Genomic DNA, 22583 nt, shown 5'->3' on the forward strand with positions numbered 1-22583 from the left:
GAAAATTTTCAGGATAATATATAAGACAGCCGCCAAATTGAAAACGAAATAGAAATTTAAATAAAAATTTGTATTTAAAGGTTATTAATTGCTAATACAGACGGTACAAGAATAGTCAATGATGACACATGTACCAAGACCCAGTGTAGCTCTTCTCGAGAAAACACTTGTATTTATGTGGATTTATTGTATGTCTTATGTCCCTGAGGCCTGTGTCTATGGAATGAAGTTTCATGGCTCAATTCAACGAGACGTCTTATTTCGCGCAGTAATATTTGTTTTACCACGATCTGTAAAATACTTCACAGTCAGTTTACTAGAATCTGTTACCGATTCGAAGCAGGGATCTAGAACGACAGAAACTATGTGTACCCAGGTTGTCTAAATCGCGTATCTATATTACTATAAAAACAGCTTGAGTGTTAGAGTTGAATTATTGAGAGTTTCTGGGGGTTAATGTAGTCCATAATTTTCTACAAGAATATAAGACGCTGGACCAAATTGACTCACCATTGACTGACCAAATTAAGGTGAATTTACAGACTAGCACATAAACACAATAATACCTCACACAACCGAGAAAAATTATCACTTTACCAAAAAAGAAAAAAAGCTATTTTCTCTGGATTTCACTAGCTATTGTAAATTAAATTCATTTTTATTTAGAATTGATAAAAGAAATTGTTCAGCTTGAGAATTTAGTTATGGAGTGACTTGGTATCATTTTTTTTTGGGGGGGGGGGGTTCAAGACTTATGAAAAGGACAACATTGAGATGCAAGTCAAATAGCAAAAGTTTTTGCTTCTCCTTAAAGTTTAAGTTTTTGGTTCTTTTCCTCTTCAACGCTCCGTTCTTTACGCTAAAGTTTCTTACTGTTTTAAAAAGTTGACTTAAGAGAAAGTGTCAAACTTTAGCGTAAAGAGCGGGGCGTTGATGAGGAACCAGCCCCTTTCGTATACGAAGGAATTTCTGTTCGTTTTAAGTTTTAACCTTGCTCCTTACTTTCATTTAAAAAACTTGTTTTTTTTATTGAATTTCTGGAAGTTTTTGAATTAATGCATGTTATGATCTTGGCTCTCCGCACATAAATAATTAAAACAAAATTTGCATATTAATTAATTGCAATTAATCGGAAAATTTTGAGAAAAAAGGAGTAAGAGAGGAGGCCTAGTTCCCCTCCAATTTTTTGATTACTTAAAAAAGCAACTAGAACTTAATTTTTTACAAACTTTTCATTGGTAAAAATTTTACGTAACTTACGAATTAACTTACGTAACGAACTTCTATAATCGTACGTTTTTATTGCGTGTATGAGGGCGTTCAACCCTCGTCGGTACCTCGCTCTTTACACTAAAGCTTAAATGTTCCAATTCCTTAATAATGACCCCTGAATCACAAAGGCCGTAGAATAAATTGTTGATTTAGCGTACAGAGTGAGGTATAACTAGGATGTAAGCCCCTCATATGCGTAATAATTTTTGTTAGTTTTAAGTTTTACTGCTGCTCCTTACTTTCAGTAGAAAAAACTCTTCATATTTATTTTTTTGTTGTTTTTTTCAAATAATTCTAGAAAATCCCGTGCCCCTTCATTGAAATTCTCTTCCCCCATGAGAAGTTCCTCCATGTAAATATCCTCCCATATAACCCCCCCTTCAATTCTCCCCCCAAACCAAATAAAACCCTGAAAACGTCTGTACACTTCCCAGTAACCATTACTATACGTAAACACAGGTCAAAGCTTGTAACTTGCAGCCTCTCCCACGGGGACTGTGGTGGAGTAAGTCGTCCTTAAAGACATAGTTATTAGGTTTTTGGACTATGGTGAATAAAATGGCTATCTCAAAATTTTGATCCGGTGACTTTTTGAAAAAATGAGCGGGAGGGGGCCTAGTTGCCCTCCATTTTTTTTTGTCACTTAGAAAGGGCACTATAACTTTTAATTTCCGTTAGAATGAGCCCTCTCGTGACATTCTAGGACCATGCAGTCGATACGGTCACCCCTTGAAAAAAAAAACACATCCGTGATCTGTCTTCTGGCAAAAAAAGCGAAATTCCACATTTTTGTAGATAGGCGCTTAAAACTTCTACAATAGGGTTCTCTGATACGCTGAATCTGATGGTGTGATTTTCGTTAAGATTGTATGACTTTAGGGGGTGTTTCTCCTTATTTTCTAAAATGATGCAAATTTTCTCAGCCTCATAACTTTTGATGGGTATAACTGATCGTGATGAAACTTATATATTTAAAATCAGCATTAAAATGCGATTCTTTTGATGTAACTTTTGGTTTCAAAATTCCATTTTTTAAAGTTTTGGTTACTTTTGAGCCGGGTCGCTCGTTAATACAGTTCGTTACCACGAACTGTTTGTAAAATAAACTCAAACGGACTTAAAAATGATGAGTGGTAAAATAAAGCATTACCTTTCAATTTACTAATTATTAGTCAGAAAACAAAGTTAGTCACCTCTCTAATCACTAAGTCACAATTATTTTTTTTTAGTTAAATGATCACCAAACTTCGTGTTAAGTGGTTAGCAAGTGTTTTTTAGGACCGCTCCTCAGTTGAGTACTATGTTGTTATGGCATTTGGTATTAACCAAGTGACATATAGCAATCGCCAATTCTGTCGGTCCCGGTTTTGCTACTTTAGGCCTTTCCAGGTAAGCTAGGACGATGAAATTTGGCAGGCGTATCAGGGACATAACCAGCTTAAATTAGAAATAGTCTCTTTCCCAATTTGACCATCTGGGAAGGAGTGGGGGGGGGGCGGTTAATTCGTAAAAAATAGAAAAAATGAAGTATTTTTAACTTATGAGCGGGTAATGCGATCTTAATGAAATTTGATTTTTGGAATGATATTGTGTCTCAAAGCTCTTATTTTAAATCCTGACGGGATCTCATGACATTGGGGGGAGTTGGAGGGGGGGGGGACCTAAAATCTTGGAAAACACTTAGAGTGGAGGGATCGGGATGAAACTTTATGGGAAAAAATAAGCACAAGTCCAAGATACATGATTGACATAATCGGAACAGATCTGCTCTCTTTGGGGTAGTTGGGGGGGTGGGGGTAATTCTGAAAAATTAGGAAAAATGAGGTATTTTTAACTTACGAAAGGGTGATCGGATCTCAATGAAATTTGATGTTTTGAAGGATATCGTGCCTTAGAGCTCTTATTTTAAAGCTTGACCGGATCTGGTGACATTGGGGGGGGAGTTGGGAGGGGGACACCTAAAACTTGGAAAACACTTAGAGTGGAGGGATCGGGATGAAACTTGGTGGGAAAAATAAGCTCAAGTTCTAGATACATGATTGACATAAGCGGAACGGATCCGCTCTATTTGGGGTAGTTGGTGGGGGGGGGGGGGGTTATTTCTGAAAAATTAGAAAATAGAGGTATTTTTAACTTACGAACAAGTGATCGGATCTCAATGAAATTTGATATTTAGAAGGATATCGTGGCTCAGAGCTCTTATTTAAAACCCGACCGGATTTGGTGACATTGGGGGGAGTTGGGAGGGGGAAACCTAAAACTTAGAAAACACTTAGAGTGGAGGGATCGGGATGAAAGTTGGTGAGAAAAATAAGCACAAGTCCTGGATACATGATTGACATAAACGGAACGGATCTGCTCTCTTCGGGGTAGTTGGGGGAGGGGTTAATTCGGAAAAATTAGAAAAATGAGGTATTTTTAACTTACGAACGGGTGATAGGATCACAATGAAATTTGTTATTTAGAGGATATCGTGTCTCAAAGTAATTATTTTAAATCCTGACCGGATCTGGTGACATTGGGGGAAGTTCGGGGTGGGGAAACCTAAAATCATGGAAAACGCTTAGAGTGGAGGGATCGGGATGGAACTTGGTGGGAAAAATAATCAGAAGTCTTACATACGTGATTTACATAATTGGAACGGATCCGCTCTATTGGGGGGGGGGGGTTAATTCTGAAAAATAAGAAATAATGACGTATTTTTAACTTACGAAGGAGTGATCGGATCTTCATGAAACTTCATATTTAGAAGAACCTTGTAACTCAAATCTCTTATTTTAAATCTCAACCGGATCAAGCGTATGGGGGGGGGGATTGGGGGGGGGGCAGCTGGTGGACCGGAAATCTTAGAAAATACTTAAAGCGGTGAGATCAGGATGAAACTGGATGGGAAGAATAGAAACCTGTCTAAGATATGTGACTGACATAACCGGACCGGATCTGCTCTCTTTGGTGGAATTGGGGGGGGGGGGTAATTTTGAAAATTGAGGTATTTGTAACTTACAAAAGGGTGACCAGATCTTAATGAAATTTTATATTTAGAAGGATATTTTGCTTTAAAGTTTTAATTTCAAATTCCGACCAGATCCTGTGACATTGGGGGGAGTTGGAGGGGGAAACCGGAATTTTCGGAAAACCTGAAAATTGGATATTTTTATCTTACGAATAGATAATCGGATCTTAATGAACTTTGATTTTTAGAAGGATATCATGTCTCAGAGCTCTTATTTCAAATCCCGACCAGATCTTTTGACATTGGGGGGAGTTGGAGGGGGAAATCTTGGAAAAACACTTGGAGTGGAGGAATCAGGATGAAGCTTGGTGGATAGAATAGACAAATGTCCTTGATACGTGATTGACAGAATCGTACTGGATTCGGTCTCTTTGGGGGAGTTTGGGGGAGGGATTCAGTGATTTGACGAGTTTGGTGCTTCTGGACGTGCTAGGACGATGAAAATTGGTAGGCGTGTCAGGGAGCTGCACAATTTGACTTGATAAAGTCGTTTTCCCAGATACGATCATCTGGGGGGCTAAAGGGAAAAAATAGAAAAAATTAGGTATTTATAACTTACGAGTGGGTGATTGGATCTTAATGAATTTTGATATTTAGAAGGACATCATGACTCAGAGCTCTTATTTTGAATTCTGACCGGCATTAAGCCTCTTATTTTCCTTTTTAAATCAATCTATTGATTCATAGAATTTTGTTAGATATCATACCATATGATCTCTTGGCTCTTAGCTCTTCTCGCCTCGTCACAAGTGACATATGAGCTCTTAGCTCTTGTTTTTACTTGAAGTCTGCTATTTCAGTAATGTTTATATCAGCTTAAATATAGTGATTACTGCACCATTTCTAGCCCTGGTCATTGTTGGAGTTATTCAATACAGGTTGATACATGTTGAATTAAAAAGTGAAATCATATGGACCGTCACTAACTTTAGTATTTGGAAGTATCCTAACGTTGATTATGTTTAGTGACTTATGTAGAGAAACCCGAATTTCATTTATTACGGACAGTTATTACCACAGCTTGAATACCAATATACAGTTATGAAAACTCCTATCTTGCCCATGAGAAGCTTTTGGTACAGAGCTCTGAACTTGGCGCCTCCTCCAAGCCGGCGCTTCGACGCGTAAATTGTAGTACAACACCATAGGCTGGAATGCAATTTTGTTTTGTTGCATAAACAAGTTAGATACTAATATCTAAGCTGTGCAGCGATTTTCCTGTCTCCGGCCGCGAGCTTCGTTACCGTGCAGTGTCCCAAAAATAAAATGAGTTTTCATAACTGTATTGGTATCTAAGCTTTGGTTATTGCTTAACTTTGGAAAGAATTTAAGCTACCCGAAGTCATTAATTTCTTACAACATGCTAGTGTATAATATCCATCATAATTTAGAGTGTTGATGAATTGAGTACCCTAGCCCCCCGGTTGCGCTCGACCAGCAGCAGAGATCACCGTATGTTCTCACAACAACATTGTTTATGGTTATAAGCTACAAGTATGACGTCGTTTATCTTGTATATGATGATGCACTTTTTTTCTAAAAATTGATTTATATTTTAGTGCTTGCAAAGAGCACTAGATATAGCAGTTTTCTTCAAAATGAACCCTTAAACTCCTCTCTTCCTGCGTTCAATAGAGCTAATTGCATAAATTTTCGTTCGTTGAAAGTGATTATGTAACCACTTTTTGGACCATTCAGAAGTCTTTTCTACCAACTATTATTAATTAATTTAGGCTCTATCGAATTGAGCCTAAGTATTAAGTCTAGGATGCTACCAAAAGTCTTGAATGGATAAAAATGGGTAGAAATGGGCAATTTATTATATTTTCAATATACCTAACATCAAAATGCTGCATTGATTTTTCTACAACATATATGGTTACTGCCTGCGATTATGACGTCATGTATCAGTCTTGAACGTTAAAATGCAGTTTTTCGTAAAAAAGAGAATTTTATAGCAAAAATTTAAAAATTTTATATTAATTCTGGGTAGAGCATTAATGAAATTAGGCATATTTTGTTAATTTAAATTTGATGTCCCCTATAGATGTTAATTTTCTGCTTTTAGTAATCTATATATATAAAAATAAGTTGTCTGTCTGTCTGTCTGTCGAGTGACGTCGTGTTTGTCCACATATGACGTCTGAATTATTTCATCATATACCAATTCAAAAACGAATGTATTCAAGCCGATGTAGCTGAGTTGGTAAGGCGTTATGTTCCAGGCTCGAACCTTGGCTTAAAAAACGTAAAAACTACAATAAAACTAATAACTAATAAAAAAACTAAAAAGAAAAAAACTAAAAAAGGAAAAAAAAATAAAGGAGAAAATGAAAACTAAAAAAATATAAATAAAAATAAAAAAACCAAAAAAATGTAAAAACTATAAAAAAAACTAAAAAGAAAAAAGAAAAAAAAAACTAAAAAAGGTAAAAACCAAAAAAAACTAAAAAGAAAAAAAGGAAAAAAACTAAAAATTAATTTCATCATATACCAATTCAAAAACGAATGTATATACAGACCGGGACACAAATGACGACCAGGACAAAGGGAATATAAATTGACGACCGGGACATTCAAAGAGAAATTACAGACTGGGACACCGGGACACAAATGACGACCGGGACACAGGGATTATAAATGACGACTGGGACACAACTACAACGGGGACGCCGGGGGGCACAGGGGGATATATAAATGATGACTGGGACACAGGGAATGTTTGACTCGCAATCACCATCAACAAAGCTCAAGGGCAATCATTAGAATCATGAGGTATAGATCTGAATACGGATTTTTTTTCCCATTGACAATTATGTTGTATGTGCAAGAGTCGGTAAACCTGACAATCTATTTATATGCACAGACAATGGGACAGCAAAGAATGTTGTATATTCGCAAGTTTTACGTAGTTAAAAAAATATATATATATATATATATATATATATATATATATATATATATATATATATATATATATATATATATATATATATATATATATATATATATATATATATATATATATCACACGTGGGACACAGGGACACAACTACAATTCCGCGTGACTAATATGGCGCAAAACGACTTTCGCGTGCGGGGGGTTTGGAGGGGGGCGCGAAGCGCCCCCACTAACTAGGGGTTGGGGCCAACTGGTCGTTCTTGGGTTGACGCAGAGCTGGTTTTATGCTTGGAGATGCTAGTAGGGGTAAGTGATCAGCGAAGACAGTGTCTTTAGAACAGTTACACTTCCGTTAATATTCTTAGAGCCGGCCGTATGGTCAATGTTTGAAACGGACACAGAATTATGAACGAAGGAGTAATCACTGTCTTTTGGGATGATGATAAGTTTGTCATCAAAGATGCCGTTTAGAAGCTGACTACGGGCACACGTGCTGTCAAGCAGGTTGCAGTTGAAGTCCCCCATGACTACGCAATGCAAATCTCTCTGGGTCACAGACTTCAGGCACTTCGCTAGTTTGCGAACTGCGTTCATATACTTTCGCCCCGATTTGTCATCATGGTATTTTGTAGGAAGATATACGTTGAAGAATGCGATACTGCCGGAAGATATAGCCAAGAAGTGATCATGCGTAAATAACACCTTAATTTTAATATACGGGTGGCAAATAATTGCCAAGCCACCGGAGGGGCGTCCGAAAGACCGAATTTTTGCGGGCTCGAAGTAAAAAGTAAGTCCGTGCGAGAACTTTAGGAGAAAAATATTGTGAGGAGAGAGCATATGTTCTTGTATAAACATAATGTCACAGTCTGCAGAATATTTTAGAATTATGGTATATTTGTTGGAGACTCCTCTGTTCATGTTCCATGACGTAATTTTGACACAGGCTGGGCTATTAGACATTGGGCCGCTTCAGCTCATTGACAATTTTTATTATTGTGGGGCACTTGAAGGAATGGCAAGTGTGGCGTTTTGATTTGCAGAGGGCGCATGCTATAGGGTTTCCACAGAACTGGTCGGGGTCAGAGCCATGACCTCCTTCTCCGCATCGAGAGCAAATTTGCCGGATAGAGCAGATAGCAGAAATATGACCAAAATTCTGGCAGTTAAAACAGCATTTTGGGAGAAAGATAAATTCCTCGATGGGGTACCGCTCCAAGTCAATTTTAGGGGGGTTTTTCATGGCGTGGTTCAGATACTGGCAGGATGGGAAGTATAATTTGAAGGATCTGGTTTTACCATATTTATCAGCTTTTTCACAATTCGGTATAATTCTCTTAAGCGCGTCACTATTAATATGAGCTGGGACAAACTTGATCATACCGATGAAAGTGGGAGTTTTAACGCTTGCCAGTGTTTAAGGCGATTTTTTGTTAATATATGTTGCTAGTACTGCTGCTTTAGATTTGTTCTTAGTTACGAGGCGCCATGCGTACTTCCCTCGGCGGAGTTCAAAATCGTCATCATTCAAAGCATCACCACAAATATTCGACAGGAAGTTTTTCCTTTCTTCTGCGGTAACAACGGTAGGAGGAGGTTTTTCAAGACTACTGAGTAAGACGGAGGAGAAGGAGTAGACTCATTAGCTTGAGCAGCAACAGGGTTGCCTTCTGGCCACGGTAATGGTTTCTGGTTCAAACGGTCAAGAAGGCCATTGAACTTGCGATTCATCTCGTTGACAGTGGACACTACACAAGCAGCGATCTCTTCATTGCAGGCCGGAACTTCTTGGGGCTCAAAAATAACGAACTCAGGAAGCTGTCTCTTTTCTTTGGCACAGCAAGCGAACGTCTTCGCAATGTCCATCAAGTTATCCTCGTCCTTTACGTGTTTTATTACACGTTCCCCTAATTCCTACTTGCGATACATAATCTCTTTTGCTTCTAAAATCGCTTCACGGCTGAAAAACTCGAGTCCTCGCCTAGTAAAACAATTTGTTTTCACACCTGCTATCATAGCTCTTAAGGCCGTGATTAAGTGAACTTGAAAACATCGAGCTTCAGAATTGAAGTAAGGTTACCCTTCTGTCTTTTAATTCTCTAGAGATCGTCGATTGTCAAAACTTCAAATAGCACCAATTATCAAGTCTTGTCAAAGGTTTTGATTGACAGCTTCCTTTGGTGAGATGCTTCAGCCGAGAAATAATAATATATTTGACAGTGTCTTGCAAAGCTTGGTTACCGACCAAGGGAGATTAGAAAATGAGCAAAAGAGCGCTATCATTCTCAAGTACAAAATGCCCATGTATATGCAACTGTGACGGCATGCATAGAATGCATTTTAAAATTTATTGTTTTTTCCACTTTATTTCCTAGGGATAGGCTATTTAAAATACCTCATTTCATTAATTCGAAACTAAACAGCGAACTTAGTTGAAAGCTTTCTTCGAGGATTCTTAGGAAACCAAAGTTTTCTTACAAATTAAATTTAAAAAAAAAATAAAACTGAAAGTAAGGAGTGACATTAAAACTTAAGACGAACAGAAATTACTTCGTATATGAAAGGGACTGCTTCCTCATGAACGCCCCGCTCTTTACGCTGAAGTTTTTTACTGTTTTAAAAAATAGAGTTAAGAGGAAGAGTCAGACTTTAGCGTGAAGACCGGGGCATTGATGAGGAGACAGCCGCTTTCATATATGAAGTAATTTCTGTTCGTTTTATGTTTTAATGTCACTCCTTACTTTCAGTTAAAAACACTTGTTTTTATTTAATTTAATTTCTTAACGTTTTTTAATCAATGCATGTTTTGATTTATGCTCTCCACAGATGAATAATTAAAACGAAATTTGGGTATTTATTTTTTTGGCTAAATGGGTTTCTCATAGTTTTGATCAAACAATTTTGAGAAAAAAATAGGAGCGGGGAAGGAGGTATAGTTGCTCTCCGATTATTTGGTTACCTGAAAAGGCAACTAGAACTTTTAATTTCTTACGAATTTTTTTATTAGTAAAATTATTAGTAAAAATAAATATTACTAGTTAAAGACATACGTAACTTACAAATTAGCTTACGTAAGGAACTTCTGTATTCTCACATTTTTATTACATATATGAGGGGGGCTCACCCCCTCAACAGTACCTCCCTCTTCACACTAGAGCTTAAATTTTGTCCCGATTTCTTAAGAATGACCCCTGAATTACAAAAGCCGTAGAATAAATAGTTGAAATTCTAAAAATACTTTAGTGTAGAGAGCGAGGTATTAGGAGGAGGTGAGCCCCTCATATGCGTAATAATTTCTGTTCCTTTTAAGTTTTAATGCTGCTCCTCACTTTCAGTTGAAAAAACTTTGTCATATTTATTTTTTCATTGTTTTTTTTTTTAATAATAGTAGGAAATCCTGCGCTCCCTTCATGGAAATTTTCTTCCTCCATGAAAAGTTTCCCCAGCATATCCCTCTCTTCTCAACCCTGCCCCAGACCAAATGGAAACGCCCCTGAAGACGTCTGTACACTTATAAGGATTTAGTTATAAGGATTTCCGACTACGCTGAATAAAATGGCTATCTCAGAATTTTGATCCGGTTACTTTGGAAAAATAACTAGCGTGGGACGGGGGCCTAGGTGCCCTCCGAGATTTTGGTCACTTAAAAAAGGCACTAGAACTTTTCATTTCCGTTAGAATGAGCCCTTTTGCAGCATTCTAGGGCCACTGGGTTGATACGATCACCCCTGAAAAAAAAACAACAAATAAACACGCATCTGTAATCTGCCTTCTGACAAAAAATACAAAATTCCACATTTTTGCAGATAGGAGCTTGAAATTTCTACAGTAGTGTTCTATGACTTTTAGGCAGATCACGGATGCGTGTTTATTTGTTTTTTTTTTGTTTTGTTTTTTTTCCAGGGGTGATCGTATCCACCAAATTGTCCTAGAATGTTGCGAGAGGGCTCATTCAAACGGAAATAAAAAGTTCTAGTGCCCTTTTTAAGCGACCAAAAAAATTGGAGGGCACCTAGGCCCCCTCCCACGCTAATTATTTTCCCGAAGTCAACGGATCAAAATTCTGAGATAGCCATTTTATTCAACGTAGTCGAAAAACCTTATAACTATGTCTTTGGAGACGACTTACTCCTCCATAGTCTCCGTGGGAGGGGTTACAAGTTAAAAACTTTGACCAGTGCTTACATATAGTAATGGTTATTGGGAAGTGTACAGGTGTTTTCAGGAGAATTTTTTGGTCGGGGAGAGGGGTCGAAAAGAGGGGGATATACTGGGGGAACTTTCCATCGAGGACTTGGTCATGGAGGAAGAAAATTTCCATGAAGGGAGCGCAGGATTTTCTAACATTATTAAAAAAAAAACAATGAAAAAATATATATGAAAAAGTTTTTTTCAGCTGGAAGTAAGGAGCAGCATCAAAACTTAAAACGAACAGAAATTATTACCCATATGAGGGGCTCACCTCCTCCTAATACCTCGCTCTTTACGCTAAAGTATTTTTAGTAATGTCAACTATTTATTCTACGGCTTTTGTGATTCAGGGGTCATTCTTAATTAATTGGGCCAAAATTTAAGATTTAGTGTAAAGAGAGAGGTACTGACGACGGGGTGAACCCTCTCATATGTGTAATAAAAATATGAGAATAAAAAATTCTTCACGTAAGCTAGTTTATAAGTTTCGTATATCTTTTACTTATAAAACCATTCGTAATAAATTAAATTTCTAGTTGCCTTTTTTTATTAACCAAAAAATTGGAGGGCAACTAGGCTTCCTCCCCCGCTCTTTTTTCCCAAAATCATTCGATCAAAATTATGAGTAAGCCATTCAGCAAAAAAAAAAAAAAAATTCAAATTTTGTTTCAATTATTACTCTGCGGAGAGCCAAAATCAAAACATGCATTTATTCAAAAACATTCAGAAATTAAATAAAAAAACAAGTTTTTTCAACTGAAAGTAAGGAGCGACATTAAAACTTAAAACGGACACAAATTACTTCGTATATAAAAGGGGCTGCTTCCTCATCAACGCCCCGCTCTTTACGCTAAAGTTTTTTACTGTTTTAAAAAGAAGAGTTGGGAGAAAGAAAGCAGCCCCTTTTATATACGAAGTATTTTCTGTTCGTTTTAAGTTTTAATGTCGCTCCTTACTTTCAGTTGAAAAAACTTGTTTTTTTATTTAATATATTTAAAATCAGCATTAAAATGCGATTCTTTTGATGTAGCTATTGGTACCAAAATTCCATTTTTTAGAGTTTCGGTTACTATTGAGCCGGGTTGCTCTTTACTACAGTTCGTTACTACGAACTGTTTGATAAAGTTGGAGGACAAGCAATATAAACAAAGGTATTTTATTTCAAATGACAATACAATTAAGTATGTAACTACAAAGAAGGATAGAATGTAAGGAAAATGAATTTTCCTGTTACCGGTACTAGACGATTAATCTTATAAGTACGGCTCTTGTATTGGAACCCCCTGTGGAACTTTGGGATCAAAGCATCAATGAAGAATCCTTTCAGCTTGGGAAAAATCTTTTCGGTCCAAAAGCCTGGATTGCGGTCTATCTTTTCAATGTAGAAGTCTTTCTGGGTAAAAATCATGAAAAAGCAAGTATATAGCTGAGCACATTCAAGCTGACTGATTGTACTTGGTAAAAGTAGTCGTGGCCTCGTTTGGGGTTGACCAGTCCATTCTTTCCAACTTCCATGCAATAGTCCGCCTTAGACTCTTTTCGGTTCTTTATCCACTAGCCTATCCCCAAATTTCTCGCAGTTTCGCAGTTCCATACCTCGCTTTGATTTAATTTTCCCCATGATTTCGGCTTTGTGTGCATAACTTTCCTGAAGGCTCCTGACTATTTCTCATTTCTATGTTTCTTCATTGCATTGAAATAATTTATGAAAATTTCACACTATTAACAAGCAGCTGATTATTCCAGCTTGTCATTTTCGTCTCTAGGGGTTATTATCGGCGATCTGAAACGATTCTTTATGGCAACCGACTTGTAAAAATTTCAGGTAGCTGAAAATATTCTAGGGGACTGTTAGAAAACAGGAAAATACATCAAAAAATGGTTCTAGTCATCTTATAGGTTATTGTCTTCTGCACATGATAGTACCAATTTTGTTCCAAAAGCAATATCCTTCATAGAGTACACTTGTGAAAAATACCTAGACATTTTCTAAGATTTCTAAGCAATTAGAGGAAATAGAACAAAATCCTTTCAAACATTTTGTAGCATCTTCAAGAAGCTATGGCCTGATATTAAAAGCGGCATCTTCCGCCAATGAATACTTGAGTACTTTTTAAATATAAATTTTCAATTTAACATGGGATTTTCGAGTTCCATCAGTTCACTTAATCACCCCCTTAAGATAAAATTCAGCACTGCATTCCGCACTAGGTTATCACCCATTTTACTGGTGGTTTCCTTACGAGAAAAGTAAGGGAAATGTTGAGGGTTGGTTACGTTGTCACCGCAATTTAAGGGGCACGCCCGGCGGGTACCACGGCTCTTGCTACCAAGTCCTTCACCCCCCCCCCCGTCTGCTTACCTTTCTTTCGCCACCTCTATCGCAGCGTGATTTCCTTTAAATATCGGATTTTTTAATTATATTCACTACTTGATGGCTAAATGAAGTGTCTAATTTCTTGCTAAAAACTAGTTTGACAGGTTTCGTAGATGCTGACACCTTGATAAACCGTCTCGGCAGAATTTTCTTGCAGTACAGTCAAATGTGTTGCAGTCAATTTGTGATAAGCTAAATTTGGGGTGCTGGAACATATTTTAAAGACGAATATTATTCACATACTGGTATAATTATTCAAATCTCTTTTTACTCTAGTTTCATTTGACAGTTTGCAAAAATATTCATATTATTTTCTTTTTTTACCAAGCTGTTGAAATGTTTGAAGATAACTTAAAAATTCGATGAAAAATGGGCCTTTTGTGAAAGATCCAAAAATTTGGAGGTGGTACCATAAATAGAGAGGTTTGTCAAAAAACGGAAAGTTAAAAATTTCAGTTGTATTAGGTGCGGGATCTCTGGACTGATCTTCGGGAGGGCATTCCCCCTGTTCAGGGGCGTTCCTCTAATCACAAGAATTCATAAGGCAGAATTTTTTTGGCCCCTTTTCTACATCCCCTTCCCCCCTAGTTATAAATGTCTAGTATAAATGTCTAAAGGAAAACTTAATAGCTCTTTAAGAGAAAACAAAAAAACTACAATTCACTTCGCTCACTACGCCCTGACGTCCAGTCAAATCATATTGTACCACCTTTTGTCAAAGTATACCAGGAAATTTGTGATTGTACCAGAATGATCCTTTAGAGGTGAAATGTACCAAAATGGTACAATAGTCCAATAATATATCTTTATGGCACTTGCTATTTACCAAGCGACATACAGCGATTGCAATTTCTGTCCGTTTGCCTGTCTGTCTTTCCCGATTTTGCTAGATCATGCACTTCCAGATAAGATAGGACGATGAAATTCTAGGCCAGATTAAATTAGAAATAGTCGTTTCATCGATTTGACCATCTGGGGGAGAGTGGGGGGACAGTTAATTCGGAAAAATTTGAAAAAATGAGGCATTTTTTAAATTACGAACGGGTGATCGCATCTTAATGAAATTTGAAATTTAAAAGGACCTCGTGTCTTAGAGCTTTAATTTTAATTCCCGACTGGATCCGGTGACATTGATCGGGATGAAACCAGATCCGCTCTGAATAACCAGACCAGATCCGCTCCCTTTGGGGGAGTTGCGGCGGGGAAACAACTCGATAATTCGGAAAAATTTAGGCATGAGGCATTAACTTATGAACAGGTGATTGAATCTTAATGAAATTTGATATTTAGAAGGACCTCGTGTCTCAGAGCTCTTATTTTAAATCCCAACCGGATATGTTGACATTGGGTGAAGTTGGAGGAGGAAACTGGAAATATTGGAAAATGTTTAGAGTGGAGAGATCAGGATGATACTTGGTGGGAAGAATAAGCACAAGTCCTTGATACGTGATTGACATATCCAGACCGTATTTTCTCTCTTTGGGGGTGTTTAAGGGGGGGAGTAATTCGAAAAAATTAGAGCAAATGAGATATTTTAACTTACAAAGGGGTGATCAGATCTTAATGAAATTCTATGTTAGAAGGACCTCGTGTCTCAGAGCTCTTATTTTGAGTCCTGACTGGATCCAGTGACATTGGGGGGAATTGGAGGGGTAAACCGGAAATTTTGGAAAATACTTAGAGTGTAGAGATCGGAATGAAAATTGGTGGAAAGAATAATCACATGTCCTAAATACATGATTGCCATAATTGGACTGGATCCGCTCTATTTGGGGGAGTTAATTTGGTCAATTTGGAAAATTAGAAAAATGAGGTAATTTTATCTTACGGACGGGTGGTCAGATCTTAATGAAATATGTATTTAGAAGGACCTGGAGTCTCAGAACTCTTATTTTAAATTCCAACAAGATCCGACGAGATTGGGTTGGGTCAGAGGGAGGAACCGGAATCTTGAAAAACGCTCAGAGTAGAGAGATCAGGATAAAATTTTGTGGGAAGAATAAGCACAAATCCTAGATACGTGTTTGATGTAACCGGAACATATCCGCTCTCTATGGGAGAGTTGGAAGGAGGGGGGGGGGGGGTAATTTGGAAAAATTAGAAAAATTAAGGAATTTTTTACTTACGAGCGGGTGATTTGATATTAATGAAATTTGATATCTAGAAATTTTAAATTCTGACTAGAGCCAGTTTTATTAGGAGGAGTTGGAGAGGGAAACAGGAAACATTGGAAAATGCTTAGAGTAGAGAGATCGGGATGAAACTTGGCGTGAAGAGTAAGTACAAGTGTAATTGATAAATATCTTGGGCTTGTTTTGATCAGGATTCCTACTGTATGAACTGTTTACTAGCCTAAATCAATGGTTTTATCCATTAGTTTTTCACTCTTGGTCAATTATTTGCACACATGAGTCGACTATGAGAGTTCAAAGAGTGAAGAGCTAAACCAGTTTTCAATTGAATTGGATATAGTCCTTGCTAAGAATTTGATGAACTTGCGTGAATAACCAAGCACATATTACAAACGTGAGTACTTTTGGGGCGGCAAATTGGAACATTCTGTTCTTGAAATTTGTTATCTGTAGTGTTCACCCCCCCCCCCCCATTGTGACTGAAGATTTTAAAATGGCAAAATATAAACCGTTTGATCTTGTCCTAGCTTCATTTCAAGGATATCCCTTATGGCCATCAGTAGTTATTAAAACCACCAAAGACCAGAAAAATCAAGCTAGATATCTAGTCTTTTGCTATGGCACCCACTCGGAGCATAATATAGCTGAAGCACACATCCGCAATTGGAATGACCATTTTAAAGAAGTTTGTGCGAGGACAGATAAAGATGTAAATAAGGCTTTTAAAGAGCAGCGCTTATCCCCTGATATTTTCAAGACTCTAAGTAAGTCCTACTTATCACTACCCGCTAAAACTAAAGGAAAATCCAGCCTAGCACCATTAACTCCAACTTCTGCAGCAGCATCAAATTTAAAAGAAATAATAAATGAAACTCAAGAGGAACTAATGAGCACTAAGTCTAACCTAATGAATGATATTTCTCGTGTCGTATCAAATACAATGAAAGATCGCCGAGCTTCGGAAATTATAAGTGAAGATATTGTGAACGAAAGTTTATAATTCGATTTCCCTTGAATATAATGCCAAATTTGAAAAAATTGAAACAACCCTTCGAAAACTTTATAATGCCGTGAACTTGCTTGAAAATAAAATCACTAACTTAGAAGACAAGTTTGACCAACTAGAGCAGGATGCCTTACTTGATAGCCTAATTTTCTACGGTGTGAAACCAAACCCCAATGTGGAACTGAGAGAAAATCTTAATGGAGTGATAACACAAATAATGGGCTTGCAAGATTTTAAAGAAATGGACCTCTTAAAGGTTAATCGATTCCGCATGCCTGCTAATCAAACTGAGAATGTGAAAATCGCCCCAGTTCTAGTAAAATTTTCAAGCTTAGATACTGCTCGTAAAGTGTTTGCAGCAAAAAGTAAGTTGGCAAAGTCAGGTGTATTTGTTTTAGAAAACCTAACTAAAAAGCGTCGGGATCTATTAAACGCGGCTCGTAGCACCTTTGGCCCAAAAAGTGTTTGGTCTGATCACGGTCAAATTCTAGCCAAAGTTCCTGGTGAAACTCGTATACGCAAAATAAATTATTTGCATGAATGTATTAGTATGTGACTGGTTAATATTTTCTTGATGCGTATCCTTTCCTAAGTCATTCTTTTTTACAGTTTCTTTTTATTTACAGTTTCTTTTTATTTCGTTTCATTTTTTTCATGCTCATGGTTCATCCTGATAGTACCTTCTGTGCTATTAATTATTTATGTGTTTATAATCCTTTGACAGGTTTTTCTTTCGTAATAGATTTAGGTAAAGATTTCTTTTTTGTTCATCTGGTGATTTAAATGGACTCCAAGTAAAACCTGCTTTTGTCAATATTTTAAATCGTGAAAGACGCTTTTGCGAGCTTGAAAATAATCCTTTTGATCTAATTAGTATTGTGAATAATTCTGTGGGTCAGGTTAATCATAACCTGACTATTATAAACCCTGTTTGTAATAGTAAATATGTTTCGAAATTGGGGGGAGAGGAGGTTACCAAAGGAAATTATTCTCTGACTGCACTTCAGCTTAACATTCAGGGTCTTTCCTCGTCAATAGATAATTTAAGACAAATAGTTTCGGATGGACAGCCTCATGTTGTTGGTTTGTGCGAGACATTTTTGGATTCTGGCAATGAAATGCTATTGGATATCCATGGCTACAAAATGGAACATATAAACCGCTGCAAGATGGCTAAGGGAGGTCTTGCCATGTATATATCTAGTAATTTGCATTATTGCTTACGGGATGACTTATCAAGGAATTTTGAAGGTATTTTTGAGTCACAATTTATAGAAATTAGGGTTAATGGTATTGATCTAATCATAGGCAATATTTATCGTTCTCCTAGTGGCGCGGTTTCGTTGTTTCTTTGGAATCTTGAGGAAATACTTGACTTAATATTGAAACGTCCGTGTCAGTTAATCATAATGGGTGACTTTAATATAAATTTGATGGATTCAAATTCTTCGGCTTCAGTTGATTTTCTTTCAACCATGCTTGCCGCAGGAAGTCTACCAACTACATCCATCCCCACACAAGTAACTAATGTTACAGCTTCTTTGATTGACAATATCTTCTCTACGCTTTGCTTGAAGAAAAACTCAATTTTAGTTACTGATATCTCCGATCATTTCCCCATATATTCTCGGTTCAGTTTTAATCGGGGAAGGAATAACCGGGCTCAAGTGTTTGATTCCTATTCTATTAGGTTTGGTGAAAATGAGTTATCTCTTCTTGGTTCTAAATTAGCGAAAAATTCGTGGAGCTTATTTGATAATAACAAGGATTTTTCTTGTTTATTTGAGTCGTTTTATGGAACCATAAAAGAGGCTATTCTTAACATTTGTAAAGTACCACCTTCTAATCGCAGGTCTAAAAGGATTATTCCTCTAAACCCATGGATGACATCCGGACTTCTCAAAAGCTGGAGAAGGAAAAATAATCTCTGGAGGTATTATAAATGCGCTACACTTTCAACGAGTGCTATTCGTCTTTGTCAATTCAAGATTTACCGGAATATATATAATTCCTTGTGTAGGAAAACCAAATCTCTCTATTATCTAAACAATTTTGCTGCGTGTAATAAGGATATTCGTAAAACTTGGAAGGTAATAAATTCTGTGCTTAAACCTGGTTCTCAATATAGCTCTTTACCTATGAGTCTGGTCATTGGTGATGAGACTGTAGAGGGTGAGCTTAATGTCCAAGAAGCACTTATTTCATTTTTCGCTAGTATTGGTAATAATATCGCTTCCACAGCTACTTTTTCTCGGTCTAAGTCGGACTTTAGATCTTACCTCGGGCCGTCTTGTGTTAAGTCTATGTTTCTAGAGCCAGTAACGGAAATTGAAATTACTAAAATTGTTAATGGCTTGAAAGACTCATCTTCAACTGGGCCAGATTCTATTCCTACTAAGGTAGTTAAATCTATTCTTCCTTCAATAGTTGTGCCTCTTACAAAACTTGTTAATCTTTCATTTAAATATGGGGTTTTTCCAGATCCTCTCAAGCGTGCTCGGATTATTGTTCTGTATAAAGGTGGACCAAGAAATGATCCAGCAAATTATCGACCAATTGCAATTTTATCAGTATTTAGTAAAATCTTCGAAAAGGCTATGCTTTCTCGTCTGCTTAAATTTCTAAAATCTAAAGAGTTTCTTCATGATTTTCAATTTGGTTTCCGAATGAAGCACTCCACTGAGCATGCCTATATGACCCTTTTGAATTTTATACATTCTGAATTGGATTCGGGATTAATTCCGGCTGCTATATTCCTGGATATTCGTAAGGCATTCGATTCCTTAACCCATGAAATTCTTCTATCGAAGATGTCTCATTTTGGCATTAGGGGTAATGTATTTTCTTGGTTTCAATCTTATTTGAATGATAGGTTAATTTCTGTCAATCCACAATTTAATTTCTGTCAATCACAAGTGAATTTTGGCGTCCCTCAGGGATCAGTTTTAGGGCCAGTGCTATTTTTGATTTATATAAATGATCTTTTTTACGCAGTAAAAAAGCAGAAACCTATTCATTGCTGTAGACTCTGTCATCCTAAACCTTCCCTTGCCCATAGTGCCAGCCATAGTTCACCATCTTCTGATGTCCTTGTTTGTTTTGCTGATGATAGCACACTCGGCACTTCGGGGAACTGTGAATCCGAGCTTTGATTAAACTTGGAATACTTGTTTGAGAGAGTAATTTCATGGCTTGATGCTAATTTTCTTACCCTAAATTATTCAAAATCCAATTTTTTGATATTTTCGCATGTTTCTCAGATTTATCCCAAGTTATCAGAAATTCATCAGCCAAATGGGATAATTCACAGATCTAAAGATCGATATGTTCGTTTTTTGGGCATTCTTGTTGATGAAAATTTGTCTTTCAAGCATCACATTGATTTGATTAAAATGAAGATATGCATTTGTCTCGGTATTTTAAGGAAACTCAAACATATTTTCCCTGGATCAATTTTGGAAATCCTTTTTCACTCCTTGATCCGATCTTACGTTTCCTACTGTCCAATAGTATGGATGTCAACCTTTCCTTCAATGTTAAAACCACTTTCTAAGGTTTATAATAAAGCTAGAAACCTCATTAAGGAAACTAACCGTTCAAGAGTTATCCCATTACTTGATCTCGAGTCACTGTATATTCTTTCGTGTGCATGTTTTACTTTTTCTCAGCTTCGTGGTGACCTCCCCCGTCCCCTAAGTGTTCAGCCATCTTTCACCTCTGATCAGAATAATTATAATCTTCGCAATACCGAAAATCATATTCAAGTTCCTTTTACTCCTTGTGTAAGGTTAGACTTTTATCCTTTAATTGCGAGTTACATTGTATGGAATAAGTTGCCCGAATCAGCTCAAAGGTGCCACTCATTCGGTTTGTTCAAAAAAATTATTAAAAATTCATTGGCTTCTTAGAAATTATTTTATCTCTTTTTATATGTGTATATGCGTGTATGTATGCATATATATTTCCTGATTATTTCATTGGAGTCTATTTTATCTACAGATCTACTTAATTAATTTAGTCTGTTCAATCTATTAGTCTATTTAGTTTTATTTTCTATAGTTTTTCATTTTATTTATACTTTCCTCTCTTCTCCTTTTTGCTGTTCTCTCTGTGAGTAAGTGATTATTTTTTTCCTTCTCTGTGTAAATGGCTCGTTCATTTTCCCCTTTTTTACAGGCCAAAGAGCCTTTGGGGAAATAGTAAAATGTAATATTGTATGTGTGTTTCGTGATGAATAAATCTTATCTTATCTTATACGTGATTGACAAAACCAAACCGGATCTACCCCTTTTGGGGAGTTGGAGGAGGGGGATTTTTAGTTCTTTGGTGCTTCTGAATGTGCTAGGAGTATGAAAATTGATAGGCGTGTCAGGCACCTACGCAAATTGACTTGATAGCAGTCGTTTACTAGATTCAACTATCTGGGGGAAATGGGGCTGGAGGGAGGGGAAATCGTGAAAATGGACGCATGTTTATCTTACGAATGGGTGATCGGATCTTAATAAAACTTGTTAAAATAGAAATATCTCACGTCTCAGATGCTCCATCTTCAATTCGGGACATAGAGAGGTGGAGGGAAAAACAGAAATCTTGGAAATCTAAATTCTTGGAAAACTCTTAGTGTTGAGAGATCGGGATGAAACTTAATGGGAAAATACAAGCGCAAGCTCAAGATACGTGATTGACTTAGCCGGGCCAGATTCGCTCTCTTTGGGGGATTTGGGGGGGGATTTCTAGTACTTTTGATAGTTTGAGAATAAGTATAAGTTATAGATACGTTATTGACACAAGCACACCGGATCTGATCTCTTTGGTGGATTTGGAGCAATTAGCCAAATAGTCTAAATATAATGTAGAAATGATGAGCAAAAAGCAAGATATCCCCCATTCCCACATTGGGCCCATCTTGACAAATCATAGAAAAATGATGGGAGAAAGAAAATCTAGATTAATGGGCACCTCAAATCAATTACAATTGAAACTGCAAAAATAATCCCATTTTTTCTTAATTCTGGCTTCCTCTTTTCTAAATCCCATTTCCTTAACTTTCTTCTTATACTTTATTCCTTGAATAAAGTCAACTCGAGTTATGGGTTTTAATATTTCTTAGTAGGGGACTTGATCGTCTCTTACTAGGCTGCTAGCTACTGCTGCAACCCGAATTACTAGCTACCATTGCAACTCGGACTAGAGGCTAAGGTTCGTTCTTTACTAAGGTTTCGTTCTTAACTTATGTTATCTTTTCGAAAGATATGCTTATTTTGTTTCATCATGTATGTAATTATTCGTTCTTTGGTATAATATAAAGGCTAGTGGTTAGGATAGCTGGCTCTCACCCAGTTAGCCTGGGGGCAATTCTTGGTATGGGAAAATTTTGCCTATGACGCTTTCTTAAAGCAAAGTTATCGACATCCTCTAGTAAGCATGTTCACACATATGACATTTTTCGGTCACTTTTATGCAAAAATATTCGTTTACACAAGAATCAATCGTTTAAACTTAATGAAAAACCCCATTAGCGTTTCTTCTGATTACTCTTCGCAATGAATGTCAGCGTGGTACAATGTAGCACCCCCGAAGAAACTCTTCCGGTACACATTGTCACCCTTAAGGATTTTCCAAGTTTTTTCCCAAAAATAAATTTATAAACTAAAAAATTACTATTGTTTTTTATTCGAACAGGGGAAACT

General features: G+C 36.9%; 1 protein-coding gene across 1 annotated transcript in view; it reads left to right on the forward strand.

Annotated features, from left to right (window-relative positions):
* LOC136036385 (uncharacterized) overlaps window positions 1–21123 on the forward strand; it is a 44598-nt gene extending 23475 nt beyond the window's left edge. Inside the window, exon 2 of the mRNA XM_065718566.1 lies at window positions 16415–21123. Coding sequence (XP_065574638.1) covers window positions 18012–20045 — 2034 coding nt within the window. The 5' untranslated portion in view covers window positions 16415–18011 and the 3' untranslated portion in view covers window positions 20046–21123. The remainder of the gene's footprint in view (window positions 1–16414) is intronic.
* Window positions 21124–22583: the final 1460 nt, after the last annotated feature.

The sequence above is a fragment of the Artemia franciscana genome, chromosome 15 (genome assembly GCF_032884065.1).
Source record: "Artemia franciscana chromosome 15, ASM3288406v1, whole genome shotgun sequence".
NCBI lineage: Eukaryota > Metazoa > Arthropoda > Branchiopoda > Anostraca > Artemiidae > Artemia > Artemia franciscana.